The sequence below is a fragment of the Zonotrichia albicollis genome, chromosome Z, assembly GCF_047830755.1.
Source record: "Zonotrichia albicollis isolate bZonAlb1 chromosome Z, bZonAlb1.hap1, whole genome shotgun sequence".
NCBI classification, from domain to species: domain Eukaryota; kingdom Metazoa; phylum Chordata; class Aves; order Passeriformes; family Passerellidae; genus Zonotrichia; species Zonotrichia albicollis.
Genome location: NC_133860.1, coordinates 38,288,439 through 38,305,530, shown reverse-complemented (window position 1 = coordinate 38,305,530; position 17,092 = coordinate 38,288,439). Strand labels below are relative to the sequence as shown.

The 17,092-nt window shown below is 36.2% G+C and overlaps 1 protein-coding gene and 1 long non-coding RNA gene across 5 annotated transcripts in view; one reads left to right on the top strand and one right to left on the bottom strand.

Annotated features, from left to right (window-relative positions):
• Positions 1-1,940: 1,940 nt before the first annotated feature.
• Positions 1,941-17,092, bottom strand: part of PIK3R1 (phosphoinositide-3-kinase regulatory subunit 1) — a 59,524-nt gene continuing 44,372 nt past the window's right edge. For 2 of the 4 annotated variants that reach the window (XM_074533688.1, XM_026796495.2), the window contains exons 8-16: positions 12,479-12,581; positions 11,710-11,808; positions 11,403-11,583; positions 10,828-10,953; positions 9,693-9,835; positions 9,253-9,429; positions 9,087-9,155; positions 6,595-6,765; positions 1,941-6,138 (exon numbers count right to left, since the gene is read on the bottom strand). In XM_074533688.1, coding sequence (XP_074389789.1) covers positions 5,949-6,138; positions 6,595-6,765; positions 9,087-9,155; positions 9,253-9,429; positions 9,693-9,835; positions 10,828-10,953; positions 11,403-11,583; positions 11,710-11,808; positions 12,479-12,581 — 1,259 coding nt within the window. In that variant the 3' untranslated portion in view covers positions 1,941-5,948. Of the gene's footprint in view, positions 6,139-6,594; positions 6,766-9,086; positions 9,156-9,252; positions 9,430-9,692; positions 9,836-10,827; positions 10,954-11,402; positions 11,584-11,709; positions 11,809-12,478; positions 12,582-13,964; positions 14,222-16,123; positions 16,441-17,092 lie in introns of those variants that run through there. The other 2 variants (XM_074533690.1, XM_026796496.2) reach the window with 2 other exon arrangements.
• The window catches only part of LOC106629663 (uncharacterized), a 32,690-nt gene continuing 28,878 nt past the window's right edge, over positions 13,281-17,092 (top strand). Inside the window, exon 1 of the long non-coding RNA XR_003381498.2 lies at positions 13,281-13,380. This is a non-coding gene — a long non-coding RNA (uncharacterized LOC106629663). The remainder of the gene's footprint in view (positions 13,381-17,092) is intronic.

The following is a 17,092-nucleotide window of genomic DNA, read 5'->3' as shown; positions in this document are numbered from 1 at the left end:
AAGCAACTTTGGGAGAAAAAGTCCCAGCCCATGAGCATTCCCAAGCCTTTAAAAATATCACATCCATTTGTATCTGCACAAAAATAGATTTAAGCAGTTTTCCTATGATTCTGTGACCATCAAAGTTTAGCAAGAAAGCAGAGGGAAAATGGGGGAGCATTTGTCTGCAGACAGTAAAAATAGAATGGCATTTTTGCAAATTACTTTTCTAGTCTGCCAAGTGATTTCTATACCATTGTATAGAAATCTGCCAGTCCATAGATTTTTCTGGATTATGATCCATCAGTCTTAATTTCTCTCCAATAGATGATAATAGATAACACATGATTCACCACTTACCCCATCTTATTTTTCAGTGATGACTCTGGGGCTGCAGAAGAGTTTTGGTCCCCAACATTGGTTCAGGGGGCAGGAGTGAGATAAACTCAGTGTCAGTATAAAAGTGTCAATCTTCTGCGAAAAACTGCAACAGATGCAAGTGCTGGAGGTCTAGCCCCTCTTGCTATTAAACAAGCTAAAAATACAATAATAGCCCTTAGTCTAAGTTTCTTGTAAGAATCTCTAAGGGCCAATGACAATGTTGTGGTTGTTAAAAATTGTTCAAGTTGGGGCTGAATATCTCAGTGAAGGGTATTTCCACATTAGTGTGAGCAATATTTAAGCAAAGTTTAGGATGGAAACGTTGGACAGAATGGGAATAGGAATCTCTTTTTCCAGAATAGCTGTCTGACTTCCCTGGAAGACCTCTCTTGAGGCAAGATATGAATGAACTCGAAGAAGTCAGACCATATACCAATAATGAGGTGAAGCAAACAATGTTCACAATTGCCCTTACCCAATCCCCTCCCCCCATACTTCCTCCCTCTTCTTCACTCTTCTGGTGGGTTTCACAATTAGATGCAGACAGGAAGCTGGTAAATGACTTTCAATGGCAAATGCTGAGAGGCTGGCTTCATGGAAATCAGTGACAAAACTCACACACTTTTCAGAAGAACCATAACTTTATCTGCACTGCAAGAGGCAGATCACAGATCATGAGTATTTTGCAATAGCATGAGACGAGCAAAACCATCATTTTGTCACTGTTTGACAAGAGATTACTTTGGAGCTACTCAACTACCTCATTCAGTTCAAGACACAAAAAGGCTGTGAGTCAGCTGAAATGATGTGCTCCCTAGTTCCTCTAATAATAAGAGCATTTGGGTATCATTTTCAAAGAAGGCCACATATTGACAGGAAGAGTTAGGCAAGGATGCTGGTAAATAGATAGCACGGTTGTTATTGAAGCCCCAACAAATGAACTGCAGTTTCAAAACAACCTTTATTCTGCTTGAAGACTTATTACAATTTTTAAAGCAACTCAAAAACAAGACACAGCTCCATCAACTCTACAGCTTTAACAAAATTTTAAGGAGGCATGTTTTCACTGTTGCCTTGTAAAGGCAATTTACAATCTGCTTTACTCTCCACCTCCTCAACGACAATTTTGAAACAAAGCAATCTTAATGTTTTAAAGACATGTAACAGAACACAGCTTTATTTTCAAAAAACAAGAATAAAAAAAAAAAATAGCAGCATCTTGGGCAGCTAATGCAATCTCATCAGGACAAGTGCAATGTAACCTTACCAACTCCTACAGTTTAGTCTCAACTGCAGTAAACAGAACATGACTCTACATAAAATGTTGCACTTTGTAACCTTGTCCCATGGGAGGCATTATGCTTTGAGCTACCCATTTCTAAAGTGACCCTGAAAAAAACCAGTTTCAGGATTCACTTTCCCAACTTAATACCATGCATAGCAAAAGCACTGTGTGAAAATCGGCAGTTTTCCCCATTAGAAGCATCTGAATGTTTTCCCAAGCATTATTATTTCATTGCCAATTACAAGACAAAGCCATTTTTTCACTACAGAACAGTTGACACCAAATAGAAAATCTGAAGATTTGGTTTTACAGATTGCTTGACAAGATAACGGAACCATACAAACAAGCTTTTTTTTTTCTTTTTTTTTTTAAAGAAACTATCCAACAACACAGAAACTCAGTTTTCTAACTGTATCTGGAAACATGCTGCACCCACAAAGGTCTAGTGTGCATGTGTGTGTCTTTAAACAAAGTTAATGATATCACTTACTAAATTCAGCAAAATGATCATGTTCTGTGAAAATGCATCTATATTGGGAACTCTTCATACATAAACACAGCAAGTGTGTATGAGTATGCATAGATATGCATCCCCAACCTGCAAATTCATATTTCAGCTGAATTAAATCAGAAACTCTTAATTTTGCCTGTGAGTTTTGGTTCTCTTTGCAATGTCTCATGCCTTTCAAAGGCCTTGAAAAAGATATGCTGCAGTGCAGCATAACTCAGGGACTTAAAATAAAATGAAAACTTATGGAAATAAAAAAAAAAAAAGTAACAGAGTTAAGCCCATCCATTAATTATATTCGATGAAAAAAACTTTGCATCAATAGAAATACAGAAAAACACTGTGTTTCTTTAGTTATATCCCCATGTTTTTTTTTTCTGTATATAGTAGTCTGAGATCAGATCAAAACTGGAGTGAACAATATGGTACATTAAAGACAAACAACTCTGCAGTGAATAGGGCCTTTGGCAGGACTTAGCTCTGTGCATTAAGGAGGGAGAGAAATGCAGAGGCCACACAATATGTAAGTACCAAAGAAAACCCACTCATGCCAATTTGAGGGCATAAATGATCCCTGCAAATTGCACAGACCCTGTGTAGGCAGAACATCCCCTTAAGAAGCCCTAAGCATTCATCTTTAAAACATAGGGCTTATTTCTCATTGTTGCTTGTGCAAGAAAAGCAAGTGTCAAATCTGCACACACACTATTTTTTTTCTGCTACAGCCACACACAAAGAGAAGTTGCACAGCACACAGGAATGAATTATATTCCATACTGGGCTGGGCATGCTAAGGATATGGCCCACTGACATAGCAGGGATTTTCTTAATATGAGGAAAATTAGATCCAAATGCTTTAACTATGATAAAATTTCTTGACAAATGCTACGTGAAACATCAATTCAGATTACATATATTTTGCCTACAGAGTAAAAATACAATTTTGCTCTTAAAATATTTAACATTCAGAAATTAATATATGTCCAAAGAATATCTTGGATTGCTATAAGCGTTAAACTGCTGTATATTGAACTAATCTGTAACTTCAAGCCCAGTAGTATAACTGGCATGCTAGAGTAATTGTTGGTGTTTTTTGTAGTATAAACCAGTTATTTGTATAACAGATTCACATGGTCCTACAGGCCTGAAAAAGGTGTGGAATGGGAAGGGGAAGGCATGAAGACTAAACTTCTATTCAGGAAAAATATTCAGAATAATTTTCTAAGTGATGACTATCGTGAAACAATATTTGTTGGATTTTGTTTCCTGATATAAATAAGAAAATACAACTACAGGAAAGCTAAGACAATCCACCAAAAAAAATAGACCACAAAGTCAAAGTAAAATCAAAAATCTTACAGCCTCAGAACTGAAGTAACAATGTAAAAATGAAAAGATAATATGAAGATTAGTGGAGACCGGCAAATTTCTTATTATTATTTCCAATAGCTTATAAAGCATTGCATACTTTGAAATAAAACACAAGGATCTCTAACCAGAGCTATTATGAGAGAACTCCATGGGTCTCATTCTTTTGATTGTGTGTGCAACTCTCTTTAATAGTAATAGATCTTATCTTTTGCATCTTGGGGGAAGAATAATTTCATATGTTCACTTAGTCAAATCTTCTCCAAGATTTCTCTGAATGTCATTACTTTATTGATTTGCAATGTGTGAATTTCCTCAGTGGTCAGGACAATAAATAACCATTGCAAACTACTGACAGTGCACTATCTCAGGATTATGGGTAACTCTGTTTAAGTGAGATTTATGTATTTGTTTCCCTTAACTGAACCATGATTTTGTCTCTGGTGCCCTGAAATTATGGAAGTGTTCACTTTGATACTGCCTCAGCCTACAGATTTTTGAAAATACATATCATAGCCTGATCATTTTAAAAAAAGATATTTTCCAGTCTTAATTAGTTCTATATTGTATCCAAATGTTCTCTGTAGAGGTGGAATTTTTTTTTCCACAATACTAATACAAAAAATAAACCTAGGCAACAGATTGGAGAAACTTCCTTCATGTGAAATGAAAATACCTTTACAGCCTGACAAAAATTCTGTCACAGGAGGTCAAGAAGTAATTTATTTACTGTGAAGGTGGATTCATTCTGAGATCCAAACTATCTACACTCTACACTGCAGAAAATACATATCATAGCCTGATCATTTTAAAAAAAGATATTTTCCAGTCTTAATTAGTTCTATATTGTATCCAAATGTTCTCTGTAGAGGTGGAATTTTTTTTTCCACAATACTAATACAAAAAATAAACCTAGGCAACAGATTGGAGAAACTTCCTTCATGTGAAATGAAAATACCTTTACAGCCTGACAAAAATTCTGTCACAGGAGGTCAAGAAGTAATTTATTTACTGTGAAGGTGGATTCATTCTGAGATCCAAACTATCTACACTCTACACTGCAGTAGCAAAATATCCCCATTTATTTCTGCAGTCACTATCAAAGAAGGATACACTATTTTCCTTGTCTTCCATATTTAAGACAATCATTATAGAAGTCCAAAATGCTTCAAGAAGCAAATGTAGCATGGTACCGTATTCTAAAGATATCTCTGAAACAGTATTGTTGGACTCAGTGATATTTTGTAATGTTCATATAATTTTATTGAACTAAGCAGCTTTGAAGCTTATCAGGCACTGCCCAACAAAGTATTTAGTCAAAAAAAATTTATGAACTTCTTAAACTTTGAGCTAGTAGCTCAATATTCTATACAATGAAAATTGTCAAATATTCCACAGTTTAAATTTTCAAGCCAACTCTTGCTGGCTCCCTGTACATTAAAACAAAACAAAACAAAACAAAACAAAACAAAACAAACAAGAAAATTATTAACAAAAAGTAATCGCCAGGAAGAATATCCTTAGGGAAAAGAAATTAAAAAAAAAAAAGAAGATAAAAAAACCAAGAAAAACAAGCTTAATCTGTAGATATGCTTGAGAGAAGACTACAGCCTAAAGAAAATTCAGTATTGCATAGCATAGTCTAAAAATTTAGCTTTGAGCGAACAGAAAAGGAAAAAACGAAGCAGTTTGGTATTGACAGTTTCCATCAATGACAGTTAGTCATCCAGTACTATGTACATTATTATACACTGTATGCCATTGAAAATCCTGTTTTCTTCAGTCTTTAATATATTCTTAAAACAGGATTCTTAATCATCTAAACAAAACACTTCCTGGCACTTTGCTATTACAATTACTCTGAGCAACATACTGTAACTGAAGTCCTTTTAAAGTGTCCCTTAGAAATGAAAGTGCCACTCTGCTACATATCATTCACCAGAAACCAAAACAGAACCACAAGGCTGTATGTCTGGATCCACTGAGTGCAGCAACACCATTCCAAGTCAGATTATGACCACGAAATTCCAATAACTGAATGACACAGACCTCTTATACCTTGTGTCTGCATAATCCAATGTTCTAGCTGGTAAAGCTTCAGAAGTGGTCGTAAACAAGCACCATGCTTAAAGGCCTCTATGTCCCTGCAGGGAGATCAGGTTTGGATTTTTCTCTTGTGTTTTTCTTTTATAATTACAAAAAAAAAAAAAAAAGCACTTTAGATTACAAACATACATTCACAGCATAACACTGTGATCTCTCCCACTGCAGTTGTGAAGGAAATCTTTAGTTCCATCTGAAGACAAATAGCTTTGATACTACAAATTCTTGAGTAAAGCTGAAAGGAGCCTTTTCTCTCCAGAGGCCTCAACGTTGCCAAATAATTTCTTTAAAAAAACCAACAAACAACCCAGAGTATCAGGATCTTCATCGCCTCTGCTGTGCATATACTGGGTATGCTAGCGTGACATTGAGAGAGTCATTGTGCTGCACAAGTGACGTGTGTTGGTAATGTAGCACCAGTTCTTTGAGCGAGTTGTACAAGTTATATGGCTCTGCAAATCCATACCCAGTAGGTGTTTTGTTTATCACACAGTGCTTTACTTCGCCATCCACCCTAAAAAAAATCAAAACAAAACCAAACAATTTTTAGTTTTTGAGTACAGTAAAATTAAGATAGAAAATAAGGTATTAGCAATACATCTTAAGATGCTAGTCAGTACATAGAATTCCTCTGTTTTGTGGTGGGATAATGGTAAAAAAGTATGTTTAGTCCAAATTTGTGAATGTCATCCTAGCTTAGGGAGGAATGAGATAGGCAGGACTTAGCAGCTGCACAGAAAGGAGAGCACACATATTTTGGTTTCCCCTCTGAGTGAGGCTCCTCTGTGGAAGTGGCACAGGTTGGAGCTGTGTAGGAAATGGAGCAGCAATAAGAATGCTCAGGAGCCCCTGAGCTGCTACTAAGCCAAAAGGTCCAAGAGGAATTGTGCATTTGCAAGTGACCATCTGCCCCCAGCTGAAGGTAGGCCCTTGCATGTGGGTTTTATCATTCACAAGTTAGGGTACATACACAACAGAGCAGGCATAGCAGCCTTGTTTGCTGCTCTCTCGAACAAGGAATGTTCCATCTCGTTTTCCCCGCAGCAGATTTTCAGCTTGGCTTCTATTGATATTTCCCACATTCCACGTTCTCTCGTCATGATGGGGCAAGTCCTCATCATCTTCTACCATAGAGTATTGGCTGTTGGAAATCAAAAATATGTTTGTGAAACACAGAACAAAGTCCACTAATTAAGTAATCTTTATTCAGTATTACAGTGGTTAGCAGGATACCTCCCAGGCAAAACTGGGGATTTAAACTAAGTAATACTGCACCATTTAAACCACTGGATAAAAGTAAAATATAAGCTCTGTTTCTTATTTCTTTGAAACGTAAATTTTAGGAAGAATACAAAAAGATGATGCGTTATTTTTCAGAATATGCTGTGAGAACTTTAGTACTTCTGTCATTGCTCACTGTTTTGGTAAATAGCAAGCCCAACAAAATCAGTACTCTCTGAGTCAGCTTCATTTCCAAAGATCAGAACACTTGGTCAGCAGTGAAAAATCATGCAATGTATCAACTGCAGCTGCTCCTAGAGAACCTCTGAGCAGTTGCACAGGGAGGCATTAATTATTTATAGGGGAATGGCTTTGTGAAAAGGTGCAAGAAAACAGTAGAGTGCTTTCTCTCTCCCTCTCTTCTCTGCCCCTCCTGCCCCTTATAAGGAGATTGTGAAAATAGCATGCAATACATGCTTCTCTACTAAATCAGCCACCAACTATAAAGCTGATTCAGAGTTACAGACAACCTTCTAAGCTAGAGCCACCATGAAAAAAGAAGCATCTGGTTCAGCTGTGTGGTTATCACCTTGGAATTCTGCAGTTGCAGAGCTCCCCAATCCCACAGTCTGCAGTGGTTGGCCCTGCCTCTCCTGTTCAGCTTGCAGTAAGTCTGTGTTAGGCTAATGCATTTATTCTCTCTGTAATAGGCTTTTAATTAGTTTTTCTTGGTCTAAGAAAAGATAACTTCTCACTCATCCATGGTTCTGTTTTTCTGAAGATTGTCAAAGTAGTCTACAGAAACCAGCAATCGCACAATTCTATTTTTCATAAAGAGAAAAGGTTCTTTTTGTTTCAGATAACACTATCTCCAGGTCCCTTATCCCATCCCTCTTTTGACCTGCATGACATTCACACACATTCAGTAGTAGCTCTGTTTTCAACCAGCATTTAGAGAAAGGAATTCTTGTTTTCATCCTGCTTATTATATTGGGGAATTTTTTTCTGCACTACAACTTCAGAAGAAAAGCCATATTCTAAAAGTTTAATTTTTCAGCAGTTATCAGACTTGCCAGCAAGGAGTATCAGAGTGAGAGAAAATTAAGATTTTCTTCAAACAGTTTGATTACTATTTTGATGCTACATTAAACTCACAGAGTGTTCTTTGTCTACTGTTTAAGTGATAGGAACACTAGTGGGAACAGGTGCCTACCTATTTTACAATATCTAATCTTTGCTAAGACTGAGAAACCAACATGGCTTTAAAACATGTATGTCATTTTATCTCCTGCTACTACCACAGTGATAAGCACAATTTCCAGGATAACACTAAGAATTTCTTTATTAACAATAAACCAAGCCAAATGAAAATAGATATGGACAAGGCCAGAATGCAAGGCAGAATCCACTACAGTCATTGTCAGTCTGCTGCTTTCATATTATATTCAATCAGGCAACATAAAAGGGATGCATAAGAAACTACATAGGCAGAAAATGTTGATACAAATATTACTGAGACAATTTTGATTTTTCATTTGTTCATTTTTCACTGTTACTGTGCTTCAGATATTATTTTGTGTCTTGCTTTTGTTTAAATTTGGCCTATGTTTACACAACCCAAGCACTTTTTGCCTTTTTTTCCCAGGAATGAAATGAAATGTATTCATCAGCCTAGCCTCTGTCAGAACCTACAGTAAACTAAACTGAAAGGACAGAATACTACCCTGCCATTTTCCAGAAAAACAAATCAGACCACAAAACTACAGGATATTCTTCAGCATATACAAATTTTTCATCTCCAACCACAATGTGACACAATGAAGTGGGTACCCCAATACTGGATAACATCATGGGACCCACAGATGAGATTTGGAAAAAGCCTGCTTATGCCTAAGAGACCTTCTGAATAATTTATCCATCCATATGACATCTCTCTAAAATACTAACACTTTATGAACTTAACTTTGCTGGGAAGACAAAAGACATAGGTTACATTTCAGTGCTTTGCTACAGTAACTTGAACATGCACTTAGCTGAAAAAAGGATGAGAGCAGAGGGTGAGACAGTATCCTTTCTAATACTTGCATTATGTAGGCTGTCATGGCTTAATAGTATGCATTGTTACTGAAGACCTAGGCTTGAGATTTACTCTTTGTGGTCCAAGACTTAAATATGCCTTATCTCACTTCTGTATTTAGGTGATTTGAACAACCAGAAATATCTAAATCTTTCAATACTTACTCTTCTGCATTTTCATTTCCAAGCCATTCATTTAGCTTCTTTTGCCGAACGCCTTTTTGAGTCAGCCACCTGGACAATAATTGCAAATGAAATTAATTTTTAGTCACAAAAGTTGGAAACCATTAAAAACCAAACAACTTAAAAATTTTTAATTCATGGTACTCACATCAAGTACTGATCTCTTGTCTTCCTCAGCTGTATGAGGTCTGGCTTAATGCTGTTCATACGCTTGTCTATCTCTCTATATTCAGCTGCTTGCTTTTTTAAGTCTTCTTCTAATCTACGCCTGCTGTCCACAATTTCACTTATCCGAGACTTCAGTTTTTCATAGTTGTGCATGATCCTAGATGGAACAATGTGGCAGGTTACACTCTGATTTCATAACTTTACAGTCTGCTATTTAAGGGTGTAGACTCCTAAGAGAACAGATTCTTTCTCTAGATATAGTTATACATTTTGCCAGTTCACGTCTACCCTATTCGAGGCTTCTTTGCTTACAGCTGAACAATTTAAAACTTGCCATCTTGCTTCAATTTTAGGCAGACCTACACTTGGCATTGTTTTTTCAAAAATCATACAATTTGGGACTCAAAATCAAATACTGACCTTTGTATTTCTTTTTCATTTCCTTCCCGTTTAAATTTTTCAATGTATTCCTTACTGTATCTTTCCTGTGTTTGGCACTGCTCTTCAAATATTTTTATTGTTTCATTAAATGCCTCAATGGCTGTTCTTTTCATTTGAATTTCCTGAAAATAAAATAATTGTTATTGCAGTTGTTATCAGATAAAGGGGAAGATTTATTGGCTTGTATCACAGAAACACTTCAGGATATTGTAGAAGAATTTCATCTCAATATCCCTTCACCTAAACATATTTTGTCTGCTGAGCCTCATGGCATAGAGACAACAGGCCTGTGCAAAAGGTTACCATGATAAGATTTCCATGATGAGGTTTATCAAGAAATAGAACTGCTAAAAAAAGAATCACGTACAATCTTTGCTTTGTATAAATAAATTGATGCTTAGAACCTTATGGCAGTGCACTTTGCCCTTAGTATGAACTCAAGTCATTAGAGGCACACCTGGCTTTCTGAAATAAAGGCAGCCTTGACAGGTTTCAGGAGGTTAGCTGGTTTACCCTCCTGCCCCTACATACATAGTTGGTAGCCAGGTCTTAAGTAATAGTTCAAGTTGGCAGCAATTCTCCAATTTTCTTCAATTCTTTTTAGGTGTATTTCCTGCACACTTTTAAGAAGCAGTCTTGATTCTGGGACTTCAAAACTGGACTTTCAGTGGCACTTCAAGGCATTGCTAATAATTGATTAAGCTGAAAGAGGCAGCTTTTCATTCCTGCATTTCGTCTACACATGTCATCTCTTTATCCTGTATAGGTAAACCAGACGCTTCAATAACTCAAAACAAAATGCAATGCTTCCCTGGAAATGTGCCTTAAAAACTGTAAATCAGCTTGATGAGGTCAGTATGCAGAAGTGGTGTAAATAAAGACAGTTATGTACTTGCTTTGGATGGAGCTGTCAGACTTGGGCAGAGGGTGGCTTAGTTTACAGGTGGTGGCTGTTCAAACATGAGTAAGCAATTGCACTGTTCTGAGCAAGCACATCAGGGCAATGCAGTGGTGGTGGAAGAAAGGAGTAGGAAGATGACAATACAAATTCACAATAATATTCTTCAAAATCTGCAAAGTTTTCCATTCTCCCTTTAGTTCAAATCCAGCTTACCTGAGATGTTCTTGTGTAGTCTTCATAGAGTCTGTCATATTCTCTGCTTTTTTCTTGGAACTGGGTATTATATTCATGTAGCTTCTTTCCTACTGCTTCAATGCTATCCTCTTTTACAACTTGATCCTGGAATGATGAGCAGAAAGAAAGATATTCTGTAAGGAAACAATTATATTGCCCAGTTTTTCTGGATAAAACTGCTTAAAATGCTTAGATAATTACATGGAAATGTGACTCCTCTTTCACCAATATGGAGATACACTAAATGCATAATATGCAAATGAGATATTAATTACAAAAAGGAATTTTGCATTGCAAGTGTTTAGCTTTATACTGAAAATTACATATTTCACCACTGAGAGGGATAATTATTAATATGTTTATTTCCTAACAGTGCATCTGCATTATTTAAACTTTTAAATATTTACATGCAAAGCATGGAATTGATTTTAAACAAAAATGTCAGGTTTTGTACCCACATGATTTTTTTGAACAGTAACAGAGCTGAAGTTTTTCATGTTTGGCAATAATTTCTCTGTTTTTAAGTGAAATACAAATAAAATAAACTAAATTACCTGCTGGTACTTAGATACTGGATAGAGTAATTTTACATCCAGTTTAGGATTATACTGGGCTAGAGATTCATTCCGGTAGTGGTTTATTAGCTCGACCACAGAGTTGAATGTTAATGGGTCAGAGAAGCCGTATTTTCCATCTCGGTGAAAAATTTTGATTAATTTGTTATTTCCTCCTTTCCTGCAAATAAAGTATATTGAAAAGTTAGTCATGCTTCAAGTACTATTTCCTGAAGAATACCCTGCATTAAGAGCAGTTGTTGCATTTTACTATCAAGTATTACAGATCCAGTGTAACTAGTCTTACCTCAGTGTCAGTGTATAGTCCCCATGCATTTTGGTTGAAGCATCTCGTACCAAAAAGGTACCATCAGCTGTGTCTCTAAGCTTCTCATTCACTTCTTCTCTAAAATGAAAGCAAAAGTAACCAACATTTCAATCAGTTCTCACACACTTGTTCTTCCACAGTGCTCTAAAGTCAAAATCAAATGTTTTGAAGTAAGTGTATTTTAGAAGCCTTCTATGTCTCCTTATTAATATATTACCTTATTTAACATTTAGAGAGCAAGTGGGATAAAAAATGGCATACTCTGTGCTCTCACTACTGGACAAAATTATTATTCATACAAAGCTCTTTCTGCTTGTTCATACAAGCCTATGCAAGTGGAGCAGTCAGTGCTGCTCTAATATAGCTATATATAGTACAGATAAAAATGTTGCTAATATATGGCACTTGTTAGTCTGACTTGCTGACTATAGTGCCTACAGCTGAGGTTCTGAATGAAAGACAGGAACAAAATTCTTTCTTAGTGCAATCTTTTCATGCTAGCATTTCATATAAATCTTAAAGTAACAGAACAATCATTTTGCACACTACATTCTTAGTGACTGCCAGTAACTTTTTAGTCATATTTGGAATAAAACCAACTGTAATATGTTTATGGTGGAAACTATAATAAAATTGCTCTTAAAACTGTGAATTTTCTATACTCAAAGCCTAACACATATACAAAGAATAGCCCAGCAAAAACAGCACAAAGCTAAACATAAGAAATACATGTCTTGAGGTGATTTACCTTGAGATATCCCCCCAGTACCATTCAGCGTCTTGCAATGACATGTTGTTATTCATGCTATTGTTAGTTACGGTATTAGGTTTCGGTGGCTTAGGAGGCAGTGCTGCAAATGAAAGGGGGGCAGAAAAGTTGTAACTCACTGAAAACATTACCATATATTCCTTGAAATTACACATTATTACATAAATTTTAAAATTTTATGAGTGCGTTAAAAAAAGAACTGGTTACCAAGTAGAGTTGTCCATCATTAACAGAATTTAAAAGACACTACAGGAATCAAGAAATTTGAAAATAACTCAAAATAAAGTTTTACTGTTTCAAAAAATGATGCTATCTTGCAATACTATTTTAAGGAAAATATAACACCATACTCAACTCCTGCCCCTGTGAAGAAAGCATTTGAGAAAAAAAAAATCTGAAGTTTGTTTTTACCCTCTTTCACCATCTTTGGGTGAACACAAGTAATAAAACATGCCACTTTTTTTTTTTTTATCCTTCTATGTAATGATCTTAGAGGAATGTTGCTATTTTCTTACCTAGAAGCTGAATAATAAAAGATGCAAACCCATAGCAATATACTGTAGAAGAAGCATCAGGATTTTGAAATCCTCAGCATTCTGTGCAATGATTTTCAAGAAAACCAAAAAAACAAACTCAACAGTTTAAGAAACCCGTCTGTGACCCAAATATCCGTTGTGTTAATCTTAGTATTCCACAGAATAAATTGTGTTCCAAATGCCAGGGCTGATTGAAAAAACACCCCCCCCCCTCCTTTTTTCAATGTCAAAGCTGCATATGTATACCAGTGGGTGCCAGAGAAGATACTGCAGCACTGACTTAGTAACAAGAGGGACTACACTGAAATCAGGATTAAAAATCAACTCAGCTCTTTCAGTTCTCCAGTAAGTACAACATTCCTGTCCTGTATATTATGACCAGGCTGAAAAGACAATGTTTTTAAAGTTGCAAGGAATATCAGGATAGTGTAATACTTTCATATTATATGAAAAAATGATGCTACAACAGGCATTCAATTAGTATTGCTAGATTTTAAAAATGTTTTTTCCTTAAACAATCCAAGCCAATGATTTGGAATTACTGTTTCAGGAAATATGAGTGTTACTACAGCATCTCCTTTTAGGCACAGTGTGGAACAGAGAGAGCAAAAATAGTAATAAAAGAAATACAATTTTTACATGATAAAATAGCAGGACTAAAACTACATCTGACATAATAAAATCAAAACAGAAACAGGTCAATTCAGTAAAAATTCAATTAAGTAAGCAATCAGGTATTTTAACATGTTAAGATTCTAATTACTGCAACCATGCACTAATTCACAATTTTATTCTAATTTATGAAAAAAGGAAATCTATTTGTATCAATAACAAAGTAAAGAAATCCTACATATCCAGTAAGAATTTTTCAGCAGCTATTGTAAAGACCAAAATTAATTAAGTCTTCCATAATAAGACTGCAGTTTTACCTGGTGGATCCATTTCTATGTAAAACATCAAGTCTGTGCCATAATTTATATCTGTCTTAGGATATTCTATATCCAGTTCTTCCATATTCCAAACAGTATTGTACATTTGTATGAGTTTCACTGAGTAAGCTCAGATACAAGAAAAGAGTCAGGCTGTCTTTGTAATGGTGTCTTGGAATTCATTTTAAAACCTATAAGGGGCTGCACTGTAACCTATTACATCATAATCCTCAGCCAATCATGTCAAAATAATGTCAGCAAACCACTCCTGCTTTCTCATTTTTTTCCACATTTATCTTAAAACAATTTCAGTTTTAGGAAGAATCTCTATTTAGCAGAATTGCAATATAAAGCTGGTATTACATGCAAAAGGAGCAAGTGGACTCTCCTTGCCCATATTCCTGGCTCATTTTCCTGACTTTGCAGCATGGTACAGTCCAACCCTGGCAGGATGACAAAAGGCTGATATGCTGCAGCACGTAGCTCATAGACACAGGCGCACACAACACTCACACACAGGGCAGCTCCCTTCAGAAGCAGGTTGGTCACATCTCAGGCGCATTCTCCTGCTTAAATGCCTGAAGCTTGCCATTCAAAAATATTTAAAAATACTCTATAACTACTGCACATATTAGAGATGCATTAGAGAAGACCATGACTGTGTATGTATATCCATTACACACTCATTTTACACAAACACACAGAGAGATGTATATATCCACATAATGAAATATGGATTATATTTTTAAACTCTCCATACTTCTACTATTTTTATGGGCACATAGGTCTGATAGAGTTTATATTATGATATAAATGTGCTTACTGAAGAGATGTCTTCCTCTCTTGCTATTCAAATCAATCTATATTAATTAATTTTGAAATCCAAACCCCAAATACTGTAATCTTACATTCAGCTGATTCACTCAAACAATGGAAGAAAGTTGTAACTGAGCAAAATCTTCAAAAATGGTTTTGCTGTACATGAAAAAGGCTGTAAGGACAAAACAAGATTTAGTCTGCCTTTTCACACAGTTTCTCTGCCCTATTCTCATTGATGTATTTATCAAGTTAATTGTTTTTAAAAGCAAGAGTCTCTTGTCAGTGTCTCCTCTGCCCCTAGTCAGCGTCTCCTTTGCCCCTTTATGTCAGCAGCACCCTCCAACCATTTAGAAATATTCTATCTTAACTCTCCTCATCACTGACCATAACTCTCTCTGACCACTTGGAAGAAACATGGACAGAACAGACTATTAACTTCAGAGCAGAATGCTGTGTAACGCAATATACTTGCTATAATCTGTGGGGGGAGAAAACCAGAGACAAAAAATAACTACAACGAAAACTAGCTGTAGCAACGACCTGTGCCTTACACCTTAAGAAATTGTGGAACAGCTGAACTGTGCTCTTTCTCACATAAAAAAAAAAAAAAAAATTAACACAATTTGTATGATTTCCAAATATTTCACCCCTGCCCCCGGCCCCCCCTCACCCCCCCACTGTCTGTGCCTGTGAGCAGGTTACCCCTTTCAGACAAGCATCAGCATACAAGAGCATGTCTGGAGTACAAACATATACAAAAAGATGCAAGCTAGTTTGCTTTGTACATTAAGAAGCTTCATTTTGAAGTAGACTCTCCCCTTCCTGTTGAGGTAGATAAGCTCCAAAGATTCTTTCAATTTCCAAAATGAGAATCACCCCAGACACAAGTCTAAATGCTAAACTTTGGGGTTTAACCCATCTGCTCCCCAAACAATTGACTTGCCAAGGTAATTATTTAAATTAACTTACGAAGATTTCCTACAAAAACTGCATTGTTGTTTTTAGGTCTCATATGGGAGCAGTAATTTTTTTTATTCCATTGAATAAAGACTTTCAGGAAAAATTACTTCCCTAGAGTTTCACTGGTGGCCAAATCTAGGACTGAACAAACTTGTATAATCAGGTTAGTGCTCAGTTCAGACTAGCCTAGCCTGCAGGCAAGAAAAGACAGAGGAGGCAGATAGGCTATTACCCATTTCATATATAACCTGGAGAGGTACTGAAGTACTAGACTTGAATTCATGTAACTCTAAAACTTTTAAAGCTCCACCTGGTAATCAGTTGCAGTATAATACTTCCACAAGACGATGAAAAAAACACAGAAATTCAAAATCACTTACTTTGTAAATTATGCATCGCAAATGATCACTCTTGTAAAACAGTTGAAAATACAATCCAATATCGGTTTCCTCTTATAAAAATCTTGCTTAAAAATAAACCCGAAAATCTCCATTTACTAGGAAGCTTCTCTGAAGCAATGAAGAAAAAGCAATTGCTCTGCTTTCCAACCAATGTTCCATAAAACCCCCTAGTAGAGTTGTAATTGGAATTGAGAAAAGCCAAGCCTTCTCTCTCAACAGCTTAAACCTCTGTGCTGTGCAGAAGGTATCCACTTACTCTGGTTCATCATTAAAAGTGAACCTGACTTCAGTACTGTGAAAGAAAAAAAAGAAACCACCACCCTCAGTAGCTTGCACGTCCCTCTCAGATAAAGATCTCAGTTTCATGATTAACTTGGTAGGTTCAAATATTTGCTGAGCCAGGAAATTTCAGCTGGGGGATGGGAGCCATATTCAAAGTAAAAGTTGTCATCAACTAACAAGTGGCCAATGCAGAGCTAACTTTCTCATTTTAGCTAAGTCAATGAGAAGACCATTGTAAGAAGTCTTAAAATAGTCCCTATCACTGGCTGCTGCATGCAGCATTGAAGATGAGAAAAGCACCATGTGCAGCCAAATACAGGAAGTGGCTACTGCAGAAAAAAATAAAATAAAAATTTTCACTGAAAAGAGCTGCATCTGTAGAAGCAGCCTTGTGCAAGCCAAATAACCTGCTTGCAAGCACAGCATCACTTTGTACAAGCTCATGCTGGATCATAAATATAGGTGCTCCTTCAAGACCCTTAGTCTGAGGCTGTGAGACTGTTTATCAATTTCCAATATACTAAAAATATTAAAAAAAAAATCTGTCTGTATCCATGGTGGTTTCCAGTACATCCGGATTGTTCATTTCCTGGGCAGGCAGGTGGGAAAAGGAATGGTACAAAAAGGGAGGAGCTTAGGTTAAATCTGTTTTCCTTGCCTTAGTGT